The sequence below is a fragment of the Jaculus jaculus genome, chromosome 19, assembly GCF_020740685.1.
Source record: "Jaculus jaculus isolate mJacJac1 chromosome 19, mJacJac1.mat.Y.cur, whole genome shotgun sequence".
NCBI lineage: Eukaryota > Metazoa > Chordata > Mammalia > Rodentia > Dipodidae > Jaculus > Jaculus jaculus.
The window spans coordinates 18,111,043-18,137,771 of NC_059120.1; the positions used below are offsets into that span (position 1 = coordinate 18,111,043).

General features: G+C 44.4%; 1 protein-coding gene across 1 annotated transcript in view; it reads left to right on the top strand.

Moving 5' to 3' along the window:
• Lrrc8b (leucine rich repeat containing 8 VRAC subunit B) overlaps positions 1–23,815 on the top strand; it is a 104,584-nt gene extending 80,769 nt beyond the window's left edge. The window contains exons 3-5 of the mRNA XM_045138315.1: positions 754–856; positions 5,091–7,258; positions 20,283–23,815. Of these exons, the coding sequence (XP_044994250.1) occupies positions 5,117–7,258; positions 20,283–20,555 (2,415 nt within the window). The 5' untranslated portion in view covers positions 754–856; positions 5,091–5,116 and the 3' untranslated portion in view covers positions 20,556–23,815. The remainder of the gene's footprint in view (positions 1–753; positions 857–5,090; positions 7,259–20,282) is intronic.
• The last annotated feature ends 2,914 nt before the right edge of the window (positions 23,816–26,729 follow it).

A 26,729-nucleotide genomic window follows, 5' to 3' on the forward strand; every position in this document is an offset into this window, starting at 1 on the left:
TTTCAATGGACACTGAAAATCAGAATTTCCACACTCAATTTAAAAATGCAAAGGTGTGGGTACAGCTCAGTGGTAGACCATTCTGCTAGCATGCATAAGGTCCTGTGTTCTATTCCCAACACTGAAAAAAAATTACTAACATTCCAGAATTTTCTCACAGTTCACAATGTATGTGTAACCTAACTACCACAAGTGACTGAAGTAGATGCTGATGTTAGCCCATCAAAATAATACCAGCACAAAGACTATGTTATAGCTTCAGGGGAAATTCAGCTATAATGATGGGCTGTGTACAGAAAAAAAAAAGTGCCGTTACCTGTGATTTCTGATGAAATTGGCAGGCTAAATTTTTGGAGCTCTGTGTCTTCTTATTTGGGTAGATGGTGTGGTTTTAAATCAGGGTGTTGAAAGCACATGGTTTGATCAGCCTACTGACAAGTGTAAATAAGACCAGCTGTGTCTGAGGCTGAGCAAGAGGAATTAACATATGGAAGGAAGTAGAGCAAAACTAAGAATGTAAAATACAACACACCGAAATCTCTACAGAAATTTCTCCATACTTGAAAGGAATTTCAGGGAGTGCAGTCTGATGCTTGTGGGTGGGGTCTTGTCTAGACCTACGTGCCCCATGTGAAAGGTAAACTGACCTGTTAAAGGTATTACGTCTCCTGAGGGAGAGGAAACATTATCACCCACATTGTGTGTTCATTTGAACAAGCGTGATGCCTTCAAGCTATTTCTGCTTTCTCACAGAATGAAGACAAACTCAGAGATGGTGTGTCTAAGGAACTTCAAAAGGTGTAGACCTCCTGACTGAAGTGGAGCTGATTTATTTCATTTGTTTTTTTCCATAATAGTAAGTATGAAGATTCGGAGCGTTTATCCTGGGCCATGCGGGCTCTAGTATTCTTTGCTGAGTAAGTCTCCATTCTCCGTCAGATACCTTCGCCATTGCTTGAGCTCTTTGCTTGCATTCCACAATTTCAGATTCCTTTCTAGACTCTCAGGACCCTGACAGGACTAGGGCTGAGAAAGCCCACAGAGCCCCCTTCATTCTCCTTGACCGTCATGAGGAATCCTTCTGCAGTATCCCTGGTGGATGGTCATTTTACTCGTCTGTGCCCAAGTAGAGGCAGGGAGCTAAGCTCTTTCAGTGACCCATCAGTTCTATGGTGTTCCACCAAGAAATGGAATCACGTATGACTTGATATATGGGCGTAATGGCACAGGCCTGACATTATAGCACTTGGAGCATAGAAACAGGAGGATCAGGAGCTCAAAGCAAGCCTTGGCTAGATAGCAAGTTTGAAGCCAGCCTAAGTTATATGTGTCCTTATTTCAAAACACCAAAAAAAAAAAATTTTTTTTTTTTTCAGTTTTTCGAGGTAGGGTCTCACTCTGGCCCAGGCTGACTTGGAATTCACTAGTAGTCTCTCAGGGTGGCTTTGAACTTGTGGCGATCCTCCTGCCTCTACTTCCCCCAAAACATTTTTAGACATATATCTTTATAAACCTTCCGCCCATTAGTTCTGCCTAAGACAAATCTGCACACACTTTCATCTGTGAGTTGCGTTGAGTAACTTTGCCTGGGGAGAGACAAGCATCTACTTACTGATCAAAGAAATTATTCCAGGGCTGGAGAGATGGCTTAGCAGTTAAGCGCTTGCCTATGAAGCCTAAGGACCTGGGGTTCAAGGCTTGATTCCCCAGGACCCACGTTAGCCAGATGCACAAGGGGGCGCACGCGTCTGGAGTTCATTTGCAGTGGCTGGAAGCCCTGGCGCGCCCATTCTCACTCACTCTCTCTCTCTCTATCTGCCTCTTTCTCTCTCTGTTACTCTCAAATAAATAAATAAAAATGAACAAAAAAAAATTAAAAAGATAAAAAGAAATTATTCCACCCAAGTCCAGCTTGGTGATCCTTGAGTTTATTGGGGTTACTTACAGGAGTATGGGTGCATCCAAAATGGGTGCATCACCAAAAGACCTTCTCTAGTACAGGTGAGGACTCCAGAAAGCTGTGTCACTAGGACCCCGTGGACCGTCATCTTCTCCCTCCTCCTTTCTCTGTGCTCTGTCACCTCCATTGGTGCAGCTGGGGTAAATCTGGAGTTGGAGTAGAACATCAGATCGGGATCTGATGACCCTGCCCTCCCTGCCCACGAGGCAATACTAACAGCCCCAGTCCTGTTACCAGAGGCCTAGCTGTCCTTATATATTTTACTCACTTCTTTGCAAGACTGTAAGGCCAAGGTATTCTGTAGGTCACAAGACCATGACAAAGGTGGTCATGTCAGGTCCTGGGGAAATAGGTACACCTCAGCAAGGTAGCTGCCTGAAAGGGTAGTCATGTTCTCCAGTTCCCCTAGCAATCTTTCACACTGCTGAATTGCATCAATTCTCATGCTCCTCCATGGGGCATGATTCGAGATGGCAGCTCGTGGTTATCCCATTCCCCCAGTTCATCTTGAACCTGTAACTGAGAATTGGAATCCAGGTGTGATGTCGCTAAGTAGGTTCAAAGCTGCACCCCCTTCATCTGGGTTCTCTGTGGCAGCATAAAAACCATCGCATGATTAGCTGGGCATGTGCATACCTGCCAGCTAAATTCCGTGGATATTTTCGTATGTTCTTTTATTATATTTTCTACAATCTCCCTTCTCTCATGTTTATGGTATTTTGAGGTCTAAGACCAGAACTTTCTATTTATCTCATGTAATCTTGTTTTGTGTCTTCCTTTGACATGTAATTATGGTTAATCACAGTGGGAATGAGGCAGAATGAAAAGAATTGAGGGTACACCCACTAACCTGAGGTAAAGGAAGCAAGCTCTGGAAAATTTTATAATCAAGCCACAGGTCCGAGGAGGAGGTATTATAAAATATTATTTCCAGAAAAGAGATAGGCAGAAGATGGTGCTTTGGTACTGGAGTTAAAGTAAGGAATCCTGGGATACCCTCACAGGTGGAGAGTAGGCAGGTGCTCTCCTGCATAGGTGGTCAGATGGTCAGGAATCTACTGAAGATGGCCAACACAAGAGATCTCTTGGTCTCTGGGATGAGCTTCTTGGGTTCAAGGTGGGGCACCAGTTTCTAAAATGAGGTCTCATGACAGCAAAAGAGGCTTACCTAGAAATGCCACCAGTGATAGGATACCTAGAGAGAAGCTGTGACTCTGGAAAGATAGTAATTTAAGCCTCAAGAGAGCCCAGGGAGAGCCCTGGGACTTGGGTTAGATCTGTACTCGCAGCAAAGGCTATCAGGCTACCATGATTTTTAAAAAAAAATTTTAATTATTTATTTTATTTATTTGAACAAGAGAACAAGAAGGAGAGAAAGAGAGAGAGAGAGAGAGAGAGAGAGAGAGGGAGAGAGGGAGAGAATGAACATGCCAGGGCCTTCAGCCACTACAAATGAATTCCAGAAGCATATGCCACCTTGTGCATCTGGTTTACGTGGGTCCTGGGGAATCCTTTGGCTTTGCAAGCAAGCACCTTAACCACTAAGCCATTCCCCCGACCCTATTAGCATGGAGACACTGGGTAATCTCCAAATTTTTTTTTTTCTTCTTATTCTTTGACGTCTTATAAGCAGTCTAGACTTTACTATTAGCATTTGTAGATGACTTTTTTTTTGGTTTTTTTCAAGGTAGGGTCTCACTCTAGCTCAGGCTGATCTGGAATTCACTATGGTGTCTCAGGGTGGCCTTGAACTCATGGTGATCCTCCTACCTCTGCCTCCTTAGTGCTGGAATTAAAGGTGTGCGCCACCACGCCTGGCCTGTACATGATTTTTAAGTAAAGCCAAGTATAGAAATTTTCCAAAGACTTGTCTAAATGTTTTACATTATGAAAATATAAAATCCATCTTGACTTTTAAAATTTTATTTATTTATTTGCAAGCAGAGAGAAAGAGAGATAGAAGAGAGACAGACAGAGAGAGAATGGGCACACCAGGGCCTCTAGCCACTGCAAATGAATTCCAGATGCGTCTGGCTTACATAGGTCCTAGGGAATCAACTCTGGGTCCTTTGGCTTTGCAGGCAAATGGCTTAACCGCCAAGCCAGGGTTTTATCATCTACCCCTTTTAGTACTTCATTATTACTATCATTAACCATGAGAGGGTCCCTCTGATAGAGTAGTCTAAAGGGGGCTTTCTTCACCACTCCTTTCTAAGCCATTACTGTCATTTCCCAACTTTTAAATGCTCTTTATGCTTTTAAACACTTGTGTACTTATGTTGCAGAGTGGTAGCTTGGAGAGAAAGGGGAATTAGATTCAGTGGCAGCTCTTTGCATGACTGGGTATGTTCCTTAAAGTCTACGGGTTATTGTCAGAAAGCAGATCTTGCTCAGGAAGGTGCTTTGCCATGACGGAAACAACACTCCAGACACAGGATGGGCCAAGGAAAGGATCTTATTTAGATTTTTTTAAATTATTTATTTATTTGAGAGATAGAAAGAGAGAATTATGAGAATGAGTGAGCCAGGGCCTCCTGCCACTATCTTTATGTGGGTGCCAGGGAATCAAACCCAGGCCATCAGGCTTTTCAGCAAGTGCTTTTAACAGGTGAACCGTCTCTCCAGCCCCTTGTTCAGACTTTTAGGGGCTAAGAATCACAACTGTTAGATATTAGCAGCACAAGAACAAGTTTTCCCAAGGTCCGTTGAAGAAAGCTTGGCTCCCATTCTTAGTAACCCTGGGGTTATATCCAGAAAGAAACTGTGCAGTTGCTTCAAGGTCCACCACCTGTATAGATTTCACTGTCACCAAGGTCGTCCACGGAAGGCACTTTACAGTTCCCTGTCCCGTGAAACCGGAAGACTTGTGTGTCTTGTTTGGATGCATCCTTTTTGGGTGTGAGCTAAAGGCCTCATCTGGGGTACGTTATTCATGTACAAGCCTGGGGTTGAAATGGCTAGTGGTAGCTGAGTGTTGGTACAGGCTTGTAATCCCAGCTCTTGGGAGGGAGAAGGAGGAAGGTCAGGAGTTCCAGGCCAGCCTGGGATACATGAGACCCAGTCTAGGGTAGGGTGGGAAGTATATTTGAGTGCCTATCTCAGTAGTGTTTCTTCCATGTTCCTCCTGCAGTTTCTGTACTTGTACAAGGGAAAGTCATGATTACTCTAACAGAGCTGAAATGCTTGGCGGACGCCCAGTCATCGTACCATATCCTGAAACCGTGGTGGGATGTCTTCTGGTATTACATCACCCTCATCATGCTGCTGCTGGCTGTGCTGGCCGGAGCTCTCCAGCTCACACAGAGCAGGGTTCTGTGCTGTCTTCCTTGCAAGGTGGAGTTCGACAATCACTGCACCGTGCCTTGGGACCTGCTCAGAGCCGGCGCCAACGTGTCCTCCAACTCCGGGGCGCCGCCGCCGCAGCTCCCGCTGCGCATCCAGAATGATCTCCATCGGCAGCAGTACTCCTACATCGACGCCGTGTGTTACGAGAAGCAGCTCCACTGGTTCGCCAAGTTCTTCCCCTACCTGGTGCTCCTGCACACCCTCATCTTCGCCGCCTGCAGCAACTTCTGGCTCCACTACCCCAGCACCAGCTCCCGGCTCGAGCACTTCGTGGCCATCCTGCACAAGTGCTTCGACTCGCCGTGGACCACGCGCGCCCTGTCTGAAACCGTGGCCGAGCAGTCCGTGCGGCCCCTGAAGCACTCCAAGTCCAAGACGCTGCTTTCAACCTCAGGGTGTTCAGCCGAGATCGATGCCAGCAAGCAGTCACTCCCTTACCCACAGCCGGGCTTGGAGTCAGCTGGCATAGAAAGCCCAACTTCTAGTGTCCTGGACAAGAAGGAGGGCGAACAGGCCAAAGCCATCTTTGAGAAAGTGAAGAGATTCCGCCTGCACGTGGAGCAGAAGGACATTATTTATCGGGTGTATCTGAAGCAGATAATAGTCAAAGTCATCCTGTTCGTCCTCATTATCACTTATGTCCCATATTTTTTAAGCTACATCACTCTTGAAATTGACTGCTCGATAGATGTGCAGGCATTTACGGGATATAAGCGCTACCAGTGTGTCTACTCCTTGGCCGAAATCTTTAAGGTCCTGGCTTCATTCTATGTCATTCTGGTCATACTTTATGGTCTCACCTCCTCCTACAGCTTGTGGTGGATGCTGAGGAGTTCCCTGAAGCAATATTCCTTCGAGGCACTCAGGGAGAAGAGCAACTACAGCGACATCCCGGACGTCAAGAATGACTTTGCCTTCATCCTGCATCTAGCTGATCAGTACGACCCCCTCTACTCCAAACGCTTCTCCATCTTCCTGTCGGAGGTCAGCGAGAACAAGCTGAAGCAGATCAACCTCAACCACGAGTGGACGGTGGAGAAGCTGAAAGGGAAGCTTGTGAAAAACCCCCAGGACAAGATGGAGCTGCATCTGTTCATGCTCGGCGGCCTCCCCGACAACGTCTTCGAGTTGACGGAGATGGAAGTGCTGAGCCTGGAGCTCATGCCCGAGGTCAAGCTGCCCGCCGCGGTCTCCCAGCTGGTCAACCTCAAGGAGCTCCGCGTGTACCACTCGTCTCTGGTGGTAGACCACCCCGCGCTGGCCTTTCTGGAGGAGAACTTAAAAATCCTCCGTCTGAAATTTACCGAAATGGGCAAAATCCCGCGCTGGGTCTTCTACCTGAAGAACCTCAGGGAACTCCACCTGTCGGGCTGCGTCCTCCCCGAGCAGCTGGGCACCACGCAGCTGGAGGGCTTTCAAGACTTAAAGAACCTGAGGACCCTCTCCCTGAAGAGCAGCCTGTCCCGGATCCCCCAAGTCATCACTGACCTCCTGCCTTCACTGCAAAAGCTCTCCCTTGATAACGAGGGGAGCAAACTGGTGGTGCTGAACAACTTGAAAAAGATGGTCAATCTCAAAAGCCTGGAGTTGATCAGCTGTGACCTGGAACGCATTCCACACTCCATTTTCAGCCTGAACAACCTGCATGAGTTAGATTTAAAGGAGAATAACCTCAAAACAGTGGAAGAAATCATCAGCTTCCAGCACCTTCAGAATCTGTCCTGCTTAAAGTTGTGGCACAATAACATTGCATATATTCCCGCCCAGATCGGGGCTTTATCAAACCTAGAGCAGCTCTCTTTGGATCATAATAATATTGAGAATTTACCCTTGCAGCTTTTCCTATGCACCAAACTCCACTATTTGGATCTCAGCTATAACCACCTCACCTTCCTTCCAGAAGAAATCCAGTATCTGAGTAATTTGCAGTACTTTGCAGTGACCAACAACAACGTGAGTAAATTCATTTCTTCTTTCTTCAGTCAATCCTCTCAGGCCTTTTTGTGCTTGTATCGTGGAATGGGGAAAGTAAATGGACTTTAGGTCACACAGAGCAGTCTCCTAGCTGAGCCCCTTCCCTGTGATTTTGAACAAATTACCAAACCTCAGGGTTTTGTTGTTGTTGTTGTTTGAGGTAGGGTCTCACTCCAGCTCAGAATGACCTGGAATTCACTATGTAGTCTCAGGGTGGCCTTGAACTTACAGCAATTCTCCTACCTGTGCCTCTCAAGTGCTGGGATTAAAGGCGTGTGCCACCATGCCCGGCCCAGGTTTTTTATTTAGCTTAAAAATTGTCATGGAGATTCTATGAAATACATAATCACTGGCACAGTTCCTGGCCTATAATAGTTACTCAACAAATGTTCTCTTGATTCTCTTTTCCTACTTTCTATGTAAATGTCATAGTTAAAGTATTTTAAATTCATTTATTAGTTGCAGTAAAAGTTTGGTAGATGTTATGCATCCTGTAAAATTGCCATAAAATAATAACTTCTTATTTTGAGATATGAAATTATGAATTATTCATAAGTTAGTTTTGTGATGCTATAAAAAAAGACTTGAAATCTACACGCATACCTAGAAAGGCAGTTCAGAATGAAAGGACTAACTCTATAGTGAACACTAGGGCTTCTTTTGTTAGCATCCGTGCTTAAAAATGAGCCATAATTTTCAATGGTAAAGCCAAGCTAAGGGAAATGTAATTTCACTGAAACAAGAAGAAAAAATAAGAAAAAAGAGAAAAGAGCCAGGTGTGGTGGCGCACGGCTTTAATCCCAGCACTCGGGAGGCAGAGGTAAAAGGATCGCCATGAGTTCGAGGCTACCCTGAGACTCCATAGTGAATTACAGATCAGCCTGGGCTAGAGTTAGACCCTACCTGGAAAAACAAAACAAACAATAAAAAAGAGAGAAAGCGAGGCAGCTTCCTAGGTTAAAATGTGAAGGAGGAAGAAGACCAGTCAGTGTGAAGGGCCAGAGAGCAAGGTGATGGAAGGGAGAGGGACAGAGTGAGGTGGGGTCTGTAAGGGATGGACCAGCCTCTCTTCACTGAAGGGCAGGCACTGCTCTTTTCTTCTGACCCACACCAAAATGTATTATTGTCTAGGCCTTTTGTAATTCCTGTGTCATGGCTACAAACAAGGTAATTACCAGACATCATTTCTGGAGAGCACGGACGCTAGAAAGATGCTGGGAAGACGGTGTGATGAGAAGAAGTCATGTTGATCCATTAGGATTCGGGACACTGTCCTCATGCATAAGAGCAGAGAGAGCGTTCCGCCACTCATGTGAATCCTTCACGGATTTTCACCAGAAGCAACCTGGACTGGCAGTGGTCATGAGGATTACCTGAAGGGCCTGCTGAGACTCCTATTGCTAGACCCCACTCCTTACACACACACACACACACACACACACACACACACACACACACACACACACAGAGAGAGAGAGAGAGAGAGAGAGAGAGAGAGAGAGAGAGAGGGTCTCCTGTAACATACAAGAATCAGCATTGTTGACAACTCTTGTATGAAGCTTATGATGCTACTCTGGTGAAATTTGAAAATCACAAGTAAAGAGGATTTTTTTAATTGTTTATTTATTTGAGAGAGAGAGAAAGGGAGAGAGAGTATGAGTGTGCCTGCCACTGTAAATAAACTCCAAATGCATGCATCGATTTGTGCATCTGGCATTATGTGGGTACTGGGGAATTGAACCTGGGCCATCAGGCTTTATAAGTAAGTGCCTTTAACCACTGAGCCATCTCTCCAGCCCGAATTTTCCTAAAATATTTGTGTGTGTGTGTGCATGTGTGTGTGTACACATATGTAGGTCAGAGAACAGATTCAAAGTATCTGGGCTCTACCTGTTTCAGACAGGGTCTCTTGCCATATTGAGATCTTTATGTGGCTGCTGGGGAATAGAACCGAGGCCAGCAGCCTTTGTAAGTAGGTGCCTTTGACCACTGAGCCTTCTCTCCAAGCCCCGCATGAAGTTTTGAAAGTCAAAGCTGATTCAGTTGTTTGCAGGCCATGCGTTGTTATTTAAATGTATGGGCATGTTATTTTTTATTTTTATTTTTATATTTTTTTGCTGTTGATTTAATGAAACCTTAACACCTTGGGGTGCTTTTGATACCAAGTTTCTTGACTTGTTGACTATGTCTGGAAGAGAGTGGAAGTAAGGAAACCAGGAACTTCCAGTTCTTGAACAAGTGCTCTTGGGCCTCGGCTTAAAGGTACCTGCAAGCCAAAGGGCAGTGTGGTACCCTGCTGGGGCTTATGAGCGAAGGCTGCTGAGTGTCCCCAGGGCCCGGGGGAACACGACACCCTTAAGTGGGTGAGGGGCACTGCCCTCTGAGTGTAGCACCCAGGAAGCAGACTTACTGAGCTCTGCCACCCAGAAACTCCTGGGCATTCAGAACATAGCCCTAGAGAATGAAAAAGGGCTCTTGATGGAACAGTGGCCCTGGCGGCGGAAAGCATGGAACTGAATATGGGAATATTCCGCAGTATTGGCCTTCAAAGATTTGAAAAATTCACAGGGAAGACGTATCTTATTGACAGCAATGCAAGTGTAGCTGAAAGACAGAATGAGTATGTGAGGAGGAAGAAGGGACTGTCCTGCGACCAGAACTCTGGAGTTCAACTGTGAGCCACTCCATGGGAATGTCATCAAAGGAAGCCAGGGACTCATGTTTCATGAGGAATTTAAATTTCAAGGTGTCATCTCACCTTGGAGATTCTCTCGATGTATCAGTGAGACCACAGTATTTATGAAAGCTATAAAATAAAACAGCTTTAGCTGTATATAATAAATATTTGGTGAAAGGATGTTGAGTATCTCATAGGACCACTGGAAATGTAAAAAAAAAGTTGCAAAATCAAATGTGATCAACAGTCAAGCAAGCACAATAGGACTAAAGTCAAGTGCAAAGTAAAATGGTGAGGGTGCTCCGTCACTGCCCACGTCAGGAGGCACCAGTTCTGCCTCTGAAAACGACTGCAACCCCTGCCTCCTACATTGTGATTCCTCAGTTTCCATTTATTTGTGGCAGCCTCAAGCCTGACCCCTGTGTTCTTGAATGCCCGCGCTATCGCTGTAAGGGAACCCCAGACACAGAGTCCGTTAGCTTCTCTGGTGGGAAGTGAGCTTTGCTTCCCGCTAGCCCCTAGCTAGAGAGCTGTCAGGACACAAGATGCTGTGGAACAGGCCCCCGGGGACAGACTTTTCCTCACAGAGTACTCCAGACCCCCCTGCACAGAAGGATAAGCATCTTCATAGAAAACATGAACTGAAATAAAAAATAAAATTGAAAGGGGCTACAGAGATGGCTCAGCAGTTAAGGTGCTTACCTGCAAAGTCTGAGGACCGAGTTCGATTCCCCAATACCCACATAAACCAGATGCACAAGGTGGCACATATGTCTAGACTTGATTTACAGTGGTTGGAGGCCCTAGTGTGCCCATTCTCTTTCTCTCTGTCTCTCCCTTCTCCCTTTTTCTCTCTCAGATAAATAAAAATGAAAATAAAGAAAACATGAATATTTTTCTCTATTTTAAATTTTATTTTTATTTATTTGAGAGAGGGAGGGAGAAAAAGAGAGTATGGGTGCACCAGGGCTCCTGCTGCTGCAAACCAACTCCAGACGGATCAGTCTGTGCCTCTAGCTTTACATGGGTACTGGGAGATCAAACCGAGGCTGTCAGGCTTTGCAAGCATGTGCTTTTAACTGCTGATCCATCTCTCCAGCCCCCAATAGTTCTGTTTGGAAGCATATTTTCACTGCAGGAGTCCTTTATACCTTTGACGTGTGAACTGTATCTGCTTCTCCAAGGGGAGGTCTGATGTGAAACGGTTGCCCAGTGTATTTGAGCGAGACCCCTTCTTCATAGGAATTTGTGGGAGGAATGTTTCATGAAACAGCCTGGGAACAATGGATTAGGGAAACATAAAAAGACAGAGATCATGAACTGAAGGTTGCAATGCTATACCCGGATGTAATAAGAGATGGGAGCAACCAGCAAGGCCGTGGGGTTGGAATGCAGAGGGCCTGGACGTCCTCTCTTCAAGTTCATGTTTGAGTCATGGCATGGTGACATGACTACGGTGAGCTAATTGATACCTTCAAAGGAGAGAGCAGCTGGGTGTGATGGTCCACACCTCTAATCTCAGCACTATGGAGCACTGGTAGAAAGCTTGCTATCAGTTTAAGGCCACCCTGGGTGAGCTAAAGTGAGACCCTGCCTCAAAAATATATATATATTTTTAAGAAGACATCTAAACTCAAAACCCCATGGAAAGGTTTAATCAGCTATGATTTAGAAGAAGAGATAGGGATTCATATTGGAAAGGAACCCTCTGAGCCCACCTAGCTCAGAAGATGGCAATTTAGGACCCAGGTTTCACTTGAAGTTTAGCTGTCTAAGCAAAAATTATTTTTGCATCTTTAATGATTAGGGAAAAATGAAAAGAATAAGATTTCGTGACATATAAAAATCATGTGAAATTTGCCGGGCATGGTGGCGCACACCTTTAATCCCAGCACTCGGGAGGCAGAGGTAGGAGGATCACTGTGAGTTTGAGACCAGCCAGAGACTACATAGTGAATTCCAGGTCAGCCTGGGCTAGAGTGAGACCCTGCCTCAAAAAAAAAAAAAAAAAATTGTGTGAAATTGAAGTCTCAGTGTCCATGAACAAATTCCATTCTTTTCAGTGGGTTTGTATTATAAAAATCTTAGCTGGGCATGGTGGCACACACCTTTCATCCCAGCACTCAGGAGGCTGAGGTAGGATAATCACCATGAGGTTCACGGCCAGCCTGGGATATACAATGAGTTGCAAGGCAGCCTGGGCTAGTGAGACCCTGATTCATAAAAAATAAATTAAAATTATGCAGAGTGGTCGAAGATGTAGCTCAGTGGTAAAGTACTTGCCTATCATGCATGGACCCCTAGGTTCAATCCCCAGTACCACAAAAACAAAACAAAATAATACAAAACTTCGGACTCAGCTGTTAAGATTTCATCACTTCAACAGATATGGAATACTTTTCCTCCCTTATTCTAATAAGTACCTTGGCCCACCAAACCCCAAAATATTTATTGTTCTGGTACTGCAAGAGAAAAATTTTGCCAGTCTCTACTACATAGTTCACAGCCCTCATTTTACTAATACTGAAATTGAGGGTCACAGTGACTGGGCCATTGCCTGGAGCTTCCTGGTGATGGTGTGGGGGCGAGGGGGGGGGCATGTGGTCCTACTTTTTTTTTTCAAGGTAGGATCTCACTCTGGTCCAGGCTGACCTGGAATTCACTCTGTAGTCTCAGGGTGGCCTCGAACTCACAGCCATCCTCCTACCTCTGCCTCCCGAGTGCTGGGATTAAAGGCGTGCGCCACCACGCCCGGCTGTGGTCCTACTTTTGCATCTCATGATGCATCACTGTAAGTGTGCCGCATGGGTGTGGCGTAAGTGGGTGTAAGTGTGGCAATGGGTATGGAAGGTGAGAGAAGAAGAGATGGGATCCAACCCTCTCCCAGTGCCTAAATTCATCTGGTTTCAAACACACACAATTAGAAATATTTAACTTCTTTTGTTCAGATCTTCGTAAGTCACTCAAGTGTAGATTCAGGTGTTGCAGCTTCCATACTTGTGTGTATATTCCTTTAAGGAATACAAAACCTTCCATTCAGAAAGTGAGTAATGTAGAGATTCCTTGTAAGGATCATTTGGGGAGCTGGGGGATGGTGGCTCATGCTGTTAATCCTAGTTCTCAGGAGGCCCGGGGTAGTAGGATATCTCTTGAGTTCAAGGCCAACTTAGGGTGAGAGTTCCAGTCAGCGTCAGCTAGAGTGAGATCCTGCCTCGAGAGAGAGAGAGAGAGAGGGAGAGAGAGAGAGAGGGAGAGAGAGAAAGAAGGAAAAAAAGTTCTTCTTGTCACTTTGACATCACTATTTAGTAGTGGATTTATCCTACCTTGTTTCTTTTTTCATAAGATTTTATTATTATCCCTATATACACAGATGTTTATTTTATTTTATTTTATTTGAGCGAGAGAGAAAGAGGCAGACAGAATGGGTGCACCAGGGCCTTCAGCCACTGCAAACAAACTCCAGATGCATGCACCACCTTGTGCATCTGGCTTACCTGGGTCCTGGAGAATCAAACCTGGGTCCTTTAAATTTTCAGGCAAACGCCTTAACCGCTAAGCCATCCCTCCAGCCCCTGCCTTGTTTCTTGAAATGATCTACTTGTGGGGTTGATTACCATGTCTTTTCCTAAGATAATGTGTGTGTGTGTGTGTGTGTGTGTGTGTGTGCGCGCGTGTGTGTATCATTGACAAGAAAAACAAGACAAGGCAATCTGACATTGAGAAGGATTCTAGAGGAAAGTCCCACCTAGTCTGTCGGACAGAAGGATATTTCTTTGTCCTTGTCAGCCACAGATAAGAGAACTGTCCTAACCTGTGGTCTCTGATCCATTTGACTAAAGACTTGATTTCCAGAGATACAGAGAAATAACATAGCCAGGTTTTTTTTTTTTAATGTTTTTCAGAATCCTTGTTTATTATTCAGTATATTTTGTGTCTGTTTACATTATATATTATCGCTTACTCTACAAAACATTTCTTTTTTTTTCAAGTCTTTTTTTTATTAACAACTTCCATGATTATAAAAAATACCCCATGGGAATGCCCTCCCTCCCCCCAACTTCCCCCTTTGAAACTCCATTCTCCATCATATCCTCTCCCCATCTGAGTCAATCCTTCTGGTTGTTTTTTTTTTTTTCAAATTATATCTTTATTATTGTGCAAAACAGGGAAACATATTTTTATGCTGAAGATAATCACATGTGATTACTACCTGACCAAACAGAATGCAAAGGCATCTTTAAACAGGAGAGGAGAATTGCAGTAGTGAATGTGATCGTTTTCCTGTGATGGGTTTAGTCTGGTTAGGAAAGGTTTGAGAAGTGACTATAGGTAACTTTCTTTTCTGGTGGCTCTGTACTTTAGGCAGACAAGGGAACTTTGCAGAGTGTCCCTTTCCATCTTGAAGGTCCAAGAGACTGGAATTATGAGGATTTTCTACAAATTGTATTTATTTATTTATCTATTTGCAAGGACAGAAAGAGAAATAGAGAATAAGAATGGGTGTCCTGGGGCCTTTAGCCCCTGCAAACAAACTCCAGAATTATGCACCATTTTGTTCACCTGGCTTTATGTGGGTACTGGGGAATCAAATCTAGGCCATCAGGCTTAATAAGTAAGTGCTTTTAACCTTGGAGCCATTGCTCCAGCCCAGGGATTTCCTTAAGTTTTCAATTCCCTGTAGTAAAATTGCTCAGGACGGGGCCTGGGGTTTAGCTCAGTGGTAGAGAGCTTGCTTAGCATAGAGTAGGCCCTGGTTTTGATTCCCAGCGCTCCCTAAGGAGAAAAAAAAAAAAGCAAAAGAAAGCCAGGTGTGGTGGCACATGCCTTTAATCCCAGCACTCAGGAGGCAAAGGTAGGAGGACTGATGTGAGGCCACCCTGAGAGACTACATAGTAAGTTTCAGGTCAACCTGGCCTAGAGTGAAACCTCACCTGGAAGGGAGGGAGAAGAGGAAAGAAAGAAAAACAAGAGAACAAAAAGTGGGTGGTTTGCCAGGCCCAGAAAGCCAAGTGTCACATGTTCTCCCTCATATGTGGATCCTAGCTACAGATGATTGGGCTTCTGCGTGAGAAGGAAAATACTTAGTAGCAGAGGCCAGTAAGTTAAAAAGGAGACATAAAGGGACAAGAAAGGAAGGGAGGAGGGTACTTAATAGGTTGATATTGTATATATGTAAGTACAATGATTGAGATGGGGAGGTAATATGATGGAGAATGGAATTTCAAAGGGGAAAGTGGGGGGGGGGTAGGGAGGGAATTACCATGGGATTTTTTTTATAATCATGGAAGATGCTAATAAAAATTTAAAAAATAAAATTTTTTTTTAAAAAGTGGGTTGTTTGGAGAAATAGCACAGTGGCAAAGCAGCTGGTTAGTAGTATATTAGATCCCTGGGATCAATCCCTACAATTGACAAAACGAAATAAATAAGCTAAAAAGGCCTGTCCCAGCATTTGGGAGGCACGGATAGAACAAGACTGTCTTCTTAAAAACAGGCCACCAAAAAAAGAGGAAAGGAAACCACTACCAACGTGTCATTGTTTGTCTAGTGTCTCCTTTCTAGGTTCAGAGTAAAACGGAGTGTATCTGAAGCCCGAGAGGTAATCCTGAGATCCCCAAATGGGATGGATCCGGTATACGTTAGAATCAGAACAGTAGTCAAAGTGCGTCCCTCTGTGGCTCCCACTGCCGTATCGGGGGCACTAAGAATAGAGGACACTCAGAGGAGGAACGAGGACATCGCATGGCTTGAATAAACGGGGACCATGGGGTAGATGTTGGCAGGGTACTGGGGTGGAGTGTTTAGGTAGCTCCGGGAAAGCCTGGTGTGGGCTCCATGCTTAGGTGACTGCTGGCGCTGGACCTCAGGTGACCGCTGGTATTGAACGTGAGGTGACTGCTGTGTTCAGGTGACTGATGGTGTTCAGTGTTTTGTTCTGACTCAATATTACATTTGACCTCCTTAGATTTTGCTCGCTGGTTCTTAAACCGAACTTTTTGAAAGGTCCAAGGGGATTGGCATCTTGGACCGAGCCACACAGTTGTATTTAGCTCCTGTGAGCCAACCCTTCTGTTTTTGAAGTTTATCATTTCTCTAATAATCTATGAACTTTCCTCTTTTTAAATTTTTAAGTTGGGGTCAGTTACTTGTGACATAATCCCTGCTTGAAGATAACAGTTTTAGTAAATCTGACAAAAGCCTGAAGACAGCAAGAGATTTGCATTTTGCTGACCTGCAGAGGACCCTCAGGCTGACTTCATATCACAGTCCTCTGAACTTTCCTCTTCTTTTTTTTCGAGGTTGGGTCTCACTCTAGCCCAGGCTGACCTGGAATTCACTATGCAGTCTCAGGGTGGCCTCAAACTCACAGCAATCTTCCTACCTCTGCCTCCCGAGTGCTGGGATTAATGGCACCACCATGCCAGGCTGAACTTTCCTCTTGATTTGGGAAAGAGACCAGTTGTCCATGAGAGTGACTTGTTTCCTCTCTGGCTCATGTATGATGCAGTCTGGAACAGGGTATATTAAAAGAGTTAGAGAAGCTGGGCGTGGTGGCACATGATTTTAATCCCTGCACTGGGGAAACAGAGGCAGGAGGGTTGCCATGAGTTCAAGGCAATCTTGGAACTACAGAGCGAGTTCTAGGTCATACTGTGCTAAACTAAAACCCTACCTGGGAAAAATTCTGCTTCCCCCCCCAAAAAAAAACCCCACAAATAAATAATAACTAGAGTGCTAGGGAGATATGCTGAGTGGTTAAGACTCTTACCTGCAAACCTTAAGAACCTCAGCTCAGTACCCACATAAAGCCAGATGCACAAGGTGGCACACACATCTGGAATTCATTTGCAGCAGCTTCAGCCCCCTGACATGCTCATATTCATATTCCCTCCTTCCCTCCCTCCCTCCTTCTCTCTCTTTTTCTCGGCAAATAAATAAAATAATATTTTTTTTTAAGAATTAGGTATAAATTAATTATATGAGACATTTTTTGAGACAGGGTCTCATGTAGCCCAGGTTGGTTTTGAACTCACTAAATAGCAAAGGATGGCCTTGAACTCCTGATCTTCCTACCTCCATCTCCCCATTGTTGGGATTATAGAAGCATAGTCATATGTAGAATTGGCACGCAAACCCAGGGCTTTGTGCTTGCAAGACATTCTATCAACTGAGCTAATTCCCAGCCCATGAAACACTTTTTTAAAAATAAAATATACTGGCCCAAAATGCAAAATCTGCTTGGTGTTCTTGTTTGTAAACTTTAGGGCAAAGTATATTTAAAGTTTGTAAATACAGTTTGTTTGTTTTTTTCATGATAAAAGTTGACAGAAGGGCTGGAGAAATGGCTTAGCGGTTAAGCACTTGCCTGTGTAGCCTAAGGATCCCAGTTCGAGGCTTGATTCCCCAGGACCCACATTAGCCAGATGCACAAGGGGGCACAGGCGTCTGGAGTTCGTTTGCAGTGGCTGGAGGCCCTGGCGTGCCCATTTTCTCTCTCTCTCTCTATCTGCATCTTTCTCTTTCTGTCTGTTGCTCTCAAATAAATAAATAAAAATAAGCAAAAAAAATTTTTTTTTAAAGTTAATAGAAAGTCTTGACTTTCTTAACAAAGTTCTTCAGGCTTCTTTAGGGAAATTGGATTTGAGTCGGTTACTTGAGGTCCTGCATATTAGCTGGGCACTGGCCTGGACAGAAAGGCCCTGAGATGAACCCTTGACTCACGGGAGGGCATTCGGCCAGTCATAGCCAGCGCATGACTCACCTCTGGCCACAGCCTTGTGGGGTCAGAGGGCAGGGTAGTCCCTGGCAGGGAGCAGGCTGTCACTCCCTCCGCTGAGTGATGTAATCCCTCTCCTCTGGTGGGGACAGAAGTGACTGAAATCACAAATTCAGAGATATGAAAGAAGATGAGTGGGAACCCAGTAGCCAGCCAGCCAGCCAGCCAGACAGACAGACAGACAGGAGAGCCTGGGCTGTGGCTCCAGGGTGGTGGCCCAGGAGGAGATCGATCCAGTTATGTCCTTAGGGCCATCTGGAGTTGGCAGAAGGGGAGTATGGGATTCCCAGATGTGACTAATGTGTGGCTCACTCCTTACACAATGCTGCTCTACTGCATGAGGTGACATTGGCCCTTCAAGGGACACTTGTGTGAGGATGTTTGGGGTTGTGGAGGAAAGTGTGATTGGCAGCTCGGGTGCCACAGAGAGAATATTCCCACCCCAATATCCACAGCACGTTAGGTGACGCGCTGGAAGGCCCTGCCGGGTGCTCAGCCCTTCAGCCCTAGCACCCAGCCGGGAGACGAACATCATGGGCGCCAGCCCACCCTGACTTCGCCATGCCTCCCGGTCACTGCTGCCCGGCCCTCAGGGCCTGGCTTTTCCGTCGGAGCTGCCAGGGGCTCTGCCACCAGAAGGGATGGCTTTAAGAAGAGCTTCACTTCTGCCTCGTCAGGACTGAGTCTACATAGGTATAGGCGTGAGAAGAAATGGAATCGACGCACAGATGCATCTCTTTTGTTTGCATCTTATTTTGGTTTATGGCGACAGTGTATGGTGAATGCTGGTCTCGGCAGTGGGACGTCCAGGGTTAGACGTGGGGGACAGTGTAGAAGAAAGGAGTTCCCAACATCATAAGCATTTCTGATGCTGTCCACCATGTTTAGTTCATGGGAGGAATATTGATTCTTTTTTTTAAATGTACTTTATTATTTGTTTATTTGAGAGATGGGGGAGAAAAGGAAGATACAAAGAGAGAGTGGGCACGCCAGGGCCTCCGGCCACTGCAAACCAACTCCAGACGCATGTGCCCCTTTGTGCGTCTGGCTTACCTAAGTCCTGGGGAATCGAACCTGGGTCCTTAGGCTTCGCAGGCAAATGCCTTAACCGCTAATCCAATTTCCTCAGTTCATATTTGTCCTTTTGAGGCAATGGCTCCAGGTGGCCCTAGTACTGGTGCCCTAACAGAGGTAGCCCAGTTGGCACTGCATTAGCTCCTCAGAGGAAGCAGGCCTCCAAGCCCAAGGGCTCTTCCATCCTGTTTCTAACAGCTGCTTCCCCAGCTAAGCAGACAACACTATCTCATGGTGTCCCAAGATGGCTTTTTTCCCCAGCCAGTGTAGATAAGCTGTGTGGTCTCCAGAGCTCCCCATCCCTCCCTGGGTGGCGTGATGAGCTGAGGGGTGGAGTGCGCTCAGCTTCTCCTCTAGTCATCACCCATCACCCCTTAACGAATCCGGATTCATGTATGCACATCCCCTTGGCCTACTCACCAGACCTGATGGGCAGTTATTTGAAATGATCTCTCTGTTGTGTGACATGTTGAAATGGATGTCACGTGAGCTTAGGAAGGAGGGTAGATACTCAGAAGGTGGTGTTGGTAGAGGGGTGGAATGTGCATGCCTATCTTGTCAGATTTGTTTATTTGCCTCTGTTTCTGCAGCCTTCTGAAAAACAAAATCACATTTCAAGCTCCATGAAAAAAATCCAATTTCAGAAATAGCCTGTGTTTGTTCTTAGGGCCAGTTTAAGGATGTTCTCATTAAAGACACAGTTAACTCTTTAAAGACATTTAATTTTTATTTATTTATTTTTTTAAAGACAGAGAGAGGAGAGACAGGCAGAGTGAGAACGGGTACCCCAGGACCTCCAGCCATTGCTAACGAACTCCAGACACATGCGCCACCATGTGCATCTGTCTTATGTGGGACCTGGAGAATCGAACCTGGGTCCTTAGGCTTCACAGGCAGATGCCTTAACTGCTAAGCCATCTCCCCCACAGTTAACTCTTTTTTTTTTTTTTTTTTTTTTTTGTTTTTCAAGGTAGGGTCTCACTCTAGCTCAGGCTGTCCTGGAATTCACTATGAAGTCTCAGGGTGGCCTCGAACTCATGGTGATCCTCCTACCTCTGCCTCCCGCGTGCTGGCATTAAAGGTGTGTATCACCACGCCCGGCACAGTTAACTGTTTAGAAAGACTCATAAGGGCAATTCATTTCTGATCTAGGACTCAAGAATAAGTAGGATTCTCCTGAGTTACTGGTTTGTGTTTTATGTTAGTGACAGTGAGGTTCAAAGTCACATATTGAGTGTTTGTTCACTGTGCTCAGGGACAGTTGAGATGTTCATGGGGGACATTGTATCTGGCTTGGTGGGACATTCCTACGGGTTTGTTTTTTATATTTTACAGATACCTCCCGTTTATGATCAGTGTAATAAGTAACTCTTCAGACCCAAGACCACGTCAGGGGGAAAGGTAGCTAGAATATAAATGCATACATGTACTGTCGTCTTGCAAACCGATTTCATCTACTTCCTTTCCCCTTTCAGATCGAGGTCCTGCCAGATGGGCTGTTCCAGTGCAAGAAGCTTCAGTGCCTGCTTCTGGGGAGAAACAGCCTGACGGACCTGTCCCCTCACGTGGGGGAGCTGTCGAACCTCACACACCTGGAGCTCATCGGAAACTACCTGGAAACCTTGCCCCCGGAGCTGGAAGGGTGCCAGTCTCTGAAACGGAGCTGCCTGATCGTCGAGGACAGTTTGCTCAACACGCTGCCTCTCCCTGTGACGGAACGTCTGCAGACGTGCTTAGATAAATGCTGATCTAGAGCTCAGGGGCTTGGCCGAAGCGCTTCAAAAGGAAATCCCCAGGGCTTTATAGGAGAGTGAAATTTCCCAAGTTATAAAGATGGGGGTGGGGGGAATGGCTGGTGGCTATAATACACTGTAACGGGATATCTTATTAAAGCAACTCAGTGTCTGGCCCTAAATCAAACAGATAAAAAAAAAAAGTCAGTGCTGAGCTGGAGTTTTGTAATTGATCTTTAACTTATTGAGATAATGTAAGAAGTATACATTGAGGGTGGGTTAAGGGGCATGAAATCATATCATCTTTAACTTTCAGTTTTTACCCATAGGAATATATATATATATGTATATATATATATTTCCTCTTCTTCCCTAGCCTACTTATTTGCACATTTGTTTTAACTGACTTCCTCATTTGATATTTATCACCAAGCCCATAAAAGCTCATCAGTATAAATTTCCTTGATGTATGCTCACCACTGGTTTTGATTTATGTCCATATATATATGTTTTAGGCAGGGCGTGTTATGTTTGGCAGAATTCCTTTTTGGCTTATTTTTCATTTCCTCTCCAAGCTTGCTTGAATATTCCTTCATCTGGATTTCTCCAATAACAGTGAGGTCCCTGAGAGAATGCCGGCCTTGGGCATGTGCCTAAAACAGGAACCCGCATTCTTAGGTTCTTGGCACCCTCAACTTTAATGTTATTCTCAACATTTTCTTCTTGTCCGTCATCAAAGCCTTTCTTTTTTTCTTTTTAATTTGTTAAGAATTTCTTTGTGAAACCTAAGACACATGAATATTTTCTAACCTATACTCTCAGATTCCACATCTGCGAGAATACTTTTTTGTCAGGTACAAAGAACAAACACACGCATTTCTTTAAGAACTTAATACTTAGCTTGGGCTGTTTATGACTCCCGTTTATACGCATTCTGCCCCAAAATGTTTTTGTACTCCGCGCAGCAAATTACTTTTGGATGACAAAAGCTTGGTGTTTTGTGTCCTAAAGTATCTGGAGGTTTCCTTGTGAGAGGATGACCGGCTGTATCACCTACCTCTCTCTTCCCCAGCCTGGGTGACCTGCAAATCTGTGGGTACAATTCTTAGCTACTTAAAAACTGGGACGGAGGGGAGAGGGACAGATTTGGATTTTAAAATTGATTGGAAAATACTTTGCAGAAAAGCATTAAAACAATTTTTTCTTCCATCTGCATGATGTCTAGGTATGGTTATAATATAAACACTCAGTGTCTATTCGGTACCTATAAGAACTCCCAACAACTGGACCCATTTAGCTGAAACGCATCTCATACTGTTAGCTCTGGTGTACTGCGTGATGCCCCTTGTTTATAAGGAGGTTTGTGTTTGGTTTTTATTTTCCTGCATACTGTTAACTGAATAAAAATCTACCGACTCATGGGGAAATGAACATTTTTGATGTGTTTTCCTCTACTGGGTCTAGGCACAGTGAAACCACCTTGATTGGGACGTAACTATAATCTATTAACTGCATTTACACAAAACACGATGAGTAAAGAAAGCTATAATCACAGAACTATGGGGTGTCTTTTATTTTTCCCCCTCTTGCTTCATTCCAGAAAGAGGCAGGTGAGTTTTTCAAGTAGAAAAAAATGTAGCTTCCCCCACCTGCCACGGTAGCCCGATGTTCAGAGAAAAGAATTACTGACAGCAAGCAAAACTAGAGTAAGGTGAGCTACAAAGGAGCGTAGGGCCTGAAGCTGCCCAACACGTTGTTTATTCTAAATGCAAAGGAAGAGAATAAAAAAAATAGACTTTTAACCAAAACTTGCCTTTTAATCAGAGTATCTAAGTTCTCAGGGAACCAGGCATGACTGAGGCAACCTTCTCGCAGGACTTGTAAACAGATTCTGAATCTATCCAGGGTTTTCTTCTTTTCACTTTTTTTAAAACTGTGAGTGGCTGGTTATCTTAACGTTTCCCGGTAGAATTGTTGTGTGTACTGATTCCAGAGTTGGATAAGATGATCTGAACTTTTGAACATAAACGGAGAGATGTTTCAATGTTGTTATTAGCCATAATTTGTATTTTTAAAAAAATCCCAGGGAACAATTTTCAGAACAGAGTTCAGATTTCCTAATATGCACCTACCACAAAAAAAGGATTTCCCCACTTGGAAACTGTTTCCAAGTGCAAAAGTCTTGGCAAATCATCCTTATGGGCTGGGAGAGGTTTCCTGGGAGGATCAATAGTGGATCAGGTTGCTGCTTGCCACATTCACTGCAACGTTGCTACTGAAGCAAACTGCTTTGCTCTTGACACCACAATTTTTAAATGCCTTTTGTATTTAAATCATATGCACCCATGTTTAGGTAACTTTAAAACAAACTTAATGCTGATTCAATGAATAATGACTTTACTGCTTGGCATAAGAAAAATGTGATATTAGTCCCATCTTTTCCATCAGAACAGATCTGTATTTCAGTGTTCATATTCACATAAAAGGAATTTTAAATGAAGAAAACTAAGTTTTTTGAAAATAAAATTTTCTAAATGATTATCATGAGACTTTAGTTAGCATTTGATTTCTAAGACTATGTTTTCCAAAAGCCAAATATAGAGGACTAAAAACAAAATTTTGGCTTATGCTAACAGTGGCATTGGTTCATTTTATTTGCATGCACATGGAGACACACATGTTCCATGTGTGCAAATTGTGTTTTTAGTTTTTTATGTTTTTAGTATTTTTTCCCAAATTACAAGAGGTTACATGTTATATACAATATGAGGCTAGCAATCTTTTAAGTTCCTTACTCAGAATTATAAAGTATTCTATTTCCTTAGTTGTAACATTTAAAAGAAAATTAAATGATAGAAGTGTATGCATTCCTATTAAGGTGTGTTTTTCCCTAACCTACATCCGGGTATACCTCTGTGGCATGCAGGTACTGTATTTTCATTTTTTGCCCCTCAGTCTTAACTTTTTTTTCATCTGTATGTCACTATACTTCATTGTCACTTAGCATAAATTAAATCAGGGTCCATGAAGACCTCAAGGCCTCATAGCGATGTGGCTCTGACGGCAAACTGTGGTATGCTGAACTGGTTTATGTGCTTAACATTACTGTTGGAGAGTGAAATATGTTTCCATTCTACAAATGTTTCAATGATTCCAATTTTATGTTTTGTTAAAGTATTGCATGATACTGCTGGGTTCATTAAAATAGTCAAACACTTATTCTGTGCAGTTAATATTATTTCCTTAACTTCAATAAAATTATCTTTCCATCTTTATATTCTCCTAGCACCATTCTGTGTGTGTAAGGCGTCCTGTTTTCCTCCTCTACTCACTCACCTCGGTCAGTGTGACCAGCACTTGTGTAGTGATGACAGTATTTGTGTTACAGCATTAGTAGCAACATCTGAGTGTGTATTTATTGACGGGGGGAGCTAGTGTGCATAATGATAACTGGGCAGTTCTGCTTAATCATCCCTTCAGGATTTAGAGCTGATCCTAGGATCCTTCATCCCTATCCAAAGCAGAAGAATATAGCTCTAAATCCATTTCATTTTCATTAACTGTATATTGCACTGGACTCTTTTTCTTTCTGGAAAATGAAAGAAAGACAGGTGGAGGAAGGGAGGAATTACTTCGTATTGTGAAGACATTACGTATATGAAACCCTGTAAACTAACAGCGGTCGTGATGCCCTGGATAGAATTAGTTCTTACTTGAGTGGGATGTAACATGCAGTCCCAAACTGCAGTCCTAGTTCATTGATCTCTTCTCGGTTCTTGTCCATAGTTTCTCCACCCAGTAGGATCGATCTGCTAGGCACCTTTGTCATGGGCTGCATTTTCTTTACATGCTTTTATATGAATGACTTCAGCAACACAAAATGATTAACACGGAATACATGAGACAAAGGACTGAGTTCACATGGCTTCCAACTGAACTGCAAGTTTTTCATTTAACTGATACAATTAATACACTATTGCTGAGGAAAACAATGATGATTGCCTCCTGCATGTTATTCACCATCTCTAACAGAGATTGCAACTTACAAGCCACAAAAGGGTAGCGAGTAGAATGGATGTGTTTGTGCCCATATGTGAAATGTGTCTATTAGCATCATACAGAGCAGATATTTAAAAGTCTTCAAATGTTACATTCATGGTAGGATAACGGGCCAATCTTGAGTAGAAACATTTCCTTTTGTTCGCTCTCAGTAAAGGCCAGCATTTGTTATCTCTGTCACATGGTTGGAAATGTATACAATTGGGTTTTGTTTCGGGTAACAAATTATTAGAGAATGTAAGATTTTGTTCCTTGCTTTTTGGCCCTCCGGTTTAAATCCCTACTGAGTCCCAGCGATTCAGCGGATTGTTAGTAAACTTTACTATTTTTAAAGTACCTTTTCTGTAAAAATAAAGATCCAGATTTTTATAATAAATGGTAAATAAAAACATTCAATGCCTGAAGTTGCTTGTACTCATTGTGGCCTATGTTTTCTTATCAGAATCTAGGTTTGAGTGGTTGAGATGAGGTGATGGAGTTCTCAGATTTCCATGTGACCCCGCAATAGTGTAAGTAAGAAAGTTCTGCAGTCGCCAAACAACAGCACCTGCGGATGCCACGGAGAAGGAGCCCAGTCTGTCTGTCTCATGCTGGCCTCCCGTGCCCAGCCGTGTTTCTGTTTGGAAGGTTTCGGGAAGGACTGCTCAGACGCTGCTAAGTCTTCCTGTTCCTCCGCTGTTAACAGACACTGAACATCTTACAGGTAAACAAAAGCAAGTAACTGGAAAGCAGGCCATTTTGAGAGGGTTTAGTGAAAATGCATTACTAGGCAATATATATTTAATAATTTGATAGTGTCTGTGTGAGGGGGTGCGGGCGCATTTGCATGTATGTACAGAGGTCAGAGGACAACCTCTGGCACCCTCAGGAACATCCTGTTTTTGTTTTTTAAACAGAGTCCTTGGCCTAGGTCTCTCCAAGTAGGCTAGACTGGCTGGCCAATAAGCCCAGGGATCTGCTCATCTCCATCTCCCCAGCCCTGGGATTACACACTGGGGGATGGAGCTCTGGTTCTACTTGCATAGTGAACACTATTAACTGACCTGATGCCCGGCGCCAACGATATGATACTTTGGATAAAATTTCATTTCTTTTTTATTTTTAAATATTTCATTTGTATATTATTTTTATGTGAGAGAAAGAGGCAGACAGAGCGAGAATGGGTGCGCCAGGGCCTCCAGCCCCTTCAAAGGAACTCCAGATGCATGCGCCCCCTTGTGCATCTGGCTTACGTGGGTCCTGGGGAGTTGAACCTGGGTCCTTCGCTTTTAGTCATCTCTCCAGTCCCTTAATTTCTTTCTAAATCTCTCTCACCCCCGTGCACATACACACATTTCAGTACCACTTTTGCAAGCTGCCGCCGGGAACACTGAACAATACCAAGGGAAGTCGTTCTCGTGAAAATCGCAGCATTTCAAGTACAGGGACGAGAAGGCCCTTGAAGGATGATGCAGCCACGCAGGCTTGCGGGGCCTCGGGGACGCCCTGTGCTTTCAGCGCCCCAGTTCTCTCCTCGCAACCCCAGAAGTCGCTGGCCGCACCTCCAGCCCGCAGCCGTCACCGCCGAATGTCCGGAGGGCTCGTGGCGCAGGCCTTGACGGGGGACGGGAGGCTGTTTGGGGGGGGGGCGGTCCTGGACCACCGTCCTCCGCTTTTGTTCTGTTCCTCTGCTTCCTACGTGGGGTCCCCTTCTCCCTCTCAGCTCTGAAGTCTAGAGAAATGCAGATGATCCAAAACCAGAGCTTCCCTGGTGCAAGGACACACCTGGACCGCAAGTCGGGTTTACATAAGAACCCGGGGTCACTAGCCAAGGAAGGATCTGAAAAGAAGCCGTTTTCCATGTGTAGGGTTTTTTGTTGTTGTTGTTTGTTTTTTGTTTTTTCGAGGTAGGGTCTCACTCTAGTTTAGGCTGACCTGGAATTCACTATGGTGTCTCAGGGTGGCCTCGAACTCACGGTGATCCTTCTTCCTCTGCCTCCCAAGTGCTGGGATTAAAGGCGTGCGCCACCACATCCAGCTAGGTATTTTTGTGTTTTTTTTTTTTTTAAATGCCATCTCTCCCTTTGCTGCTAAGCTTTTCTGCCTCCTTATGCACAATGCTTCCGCAGAGCGGCCTCTAATCAGCGAGTT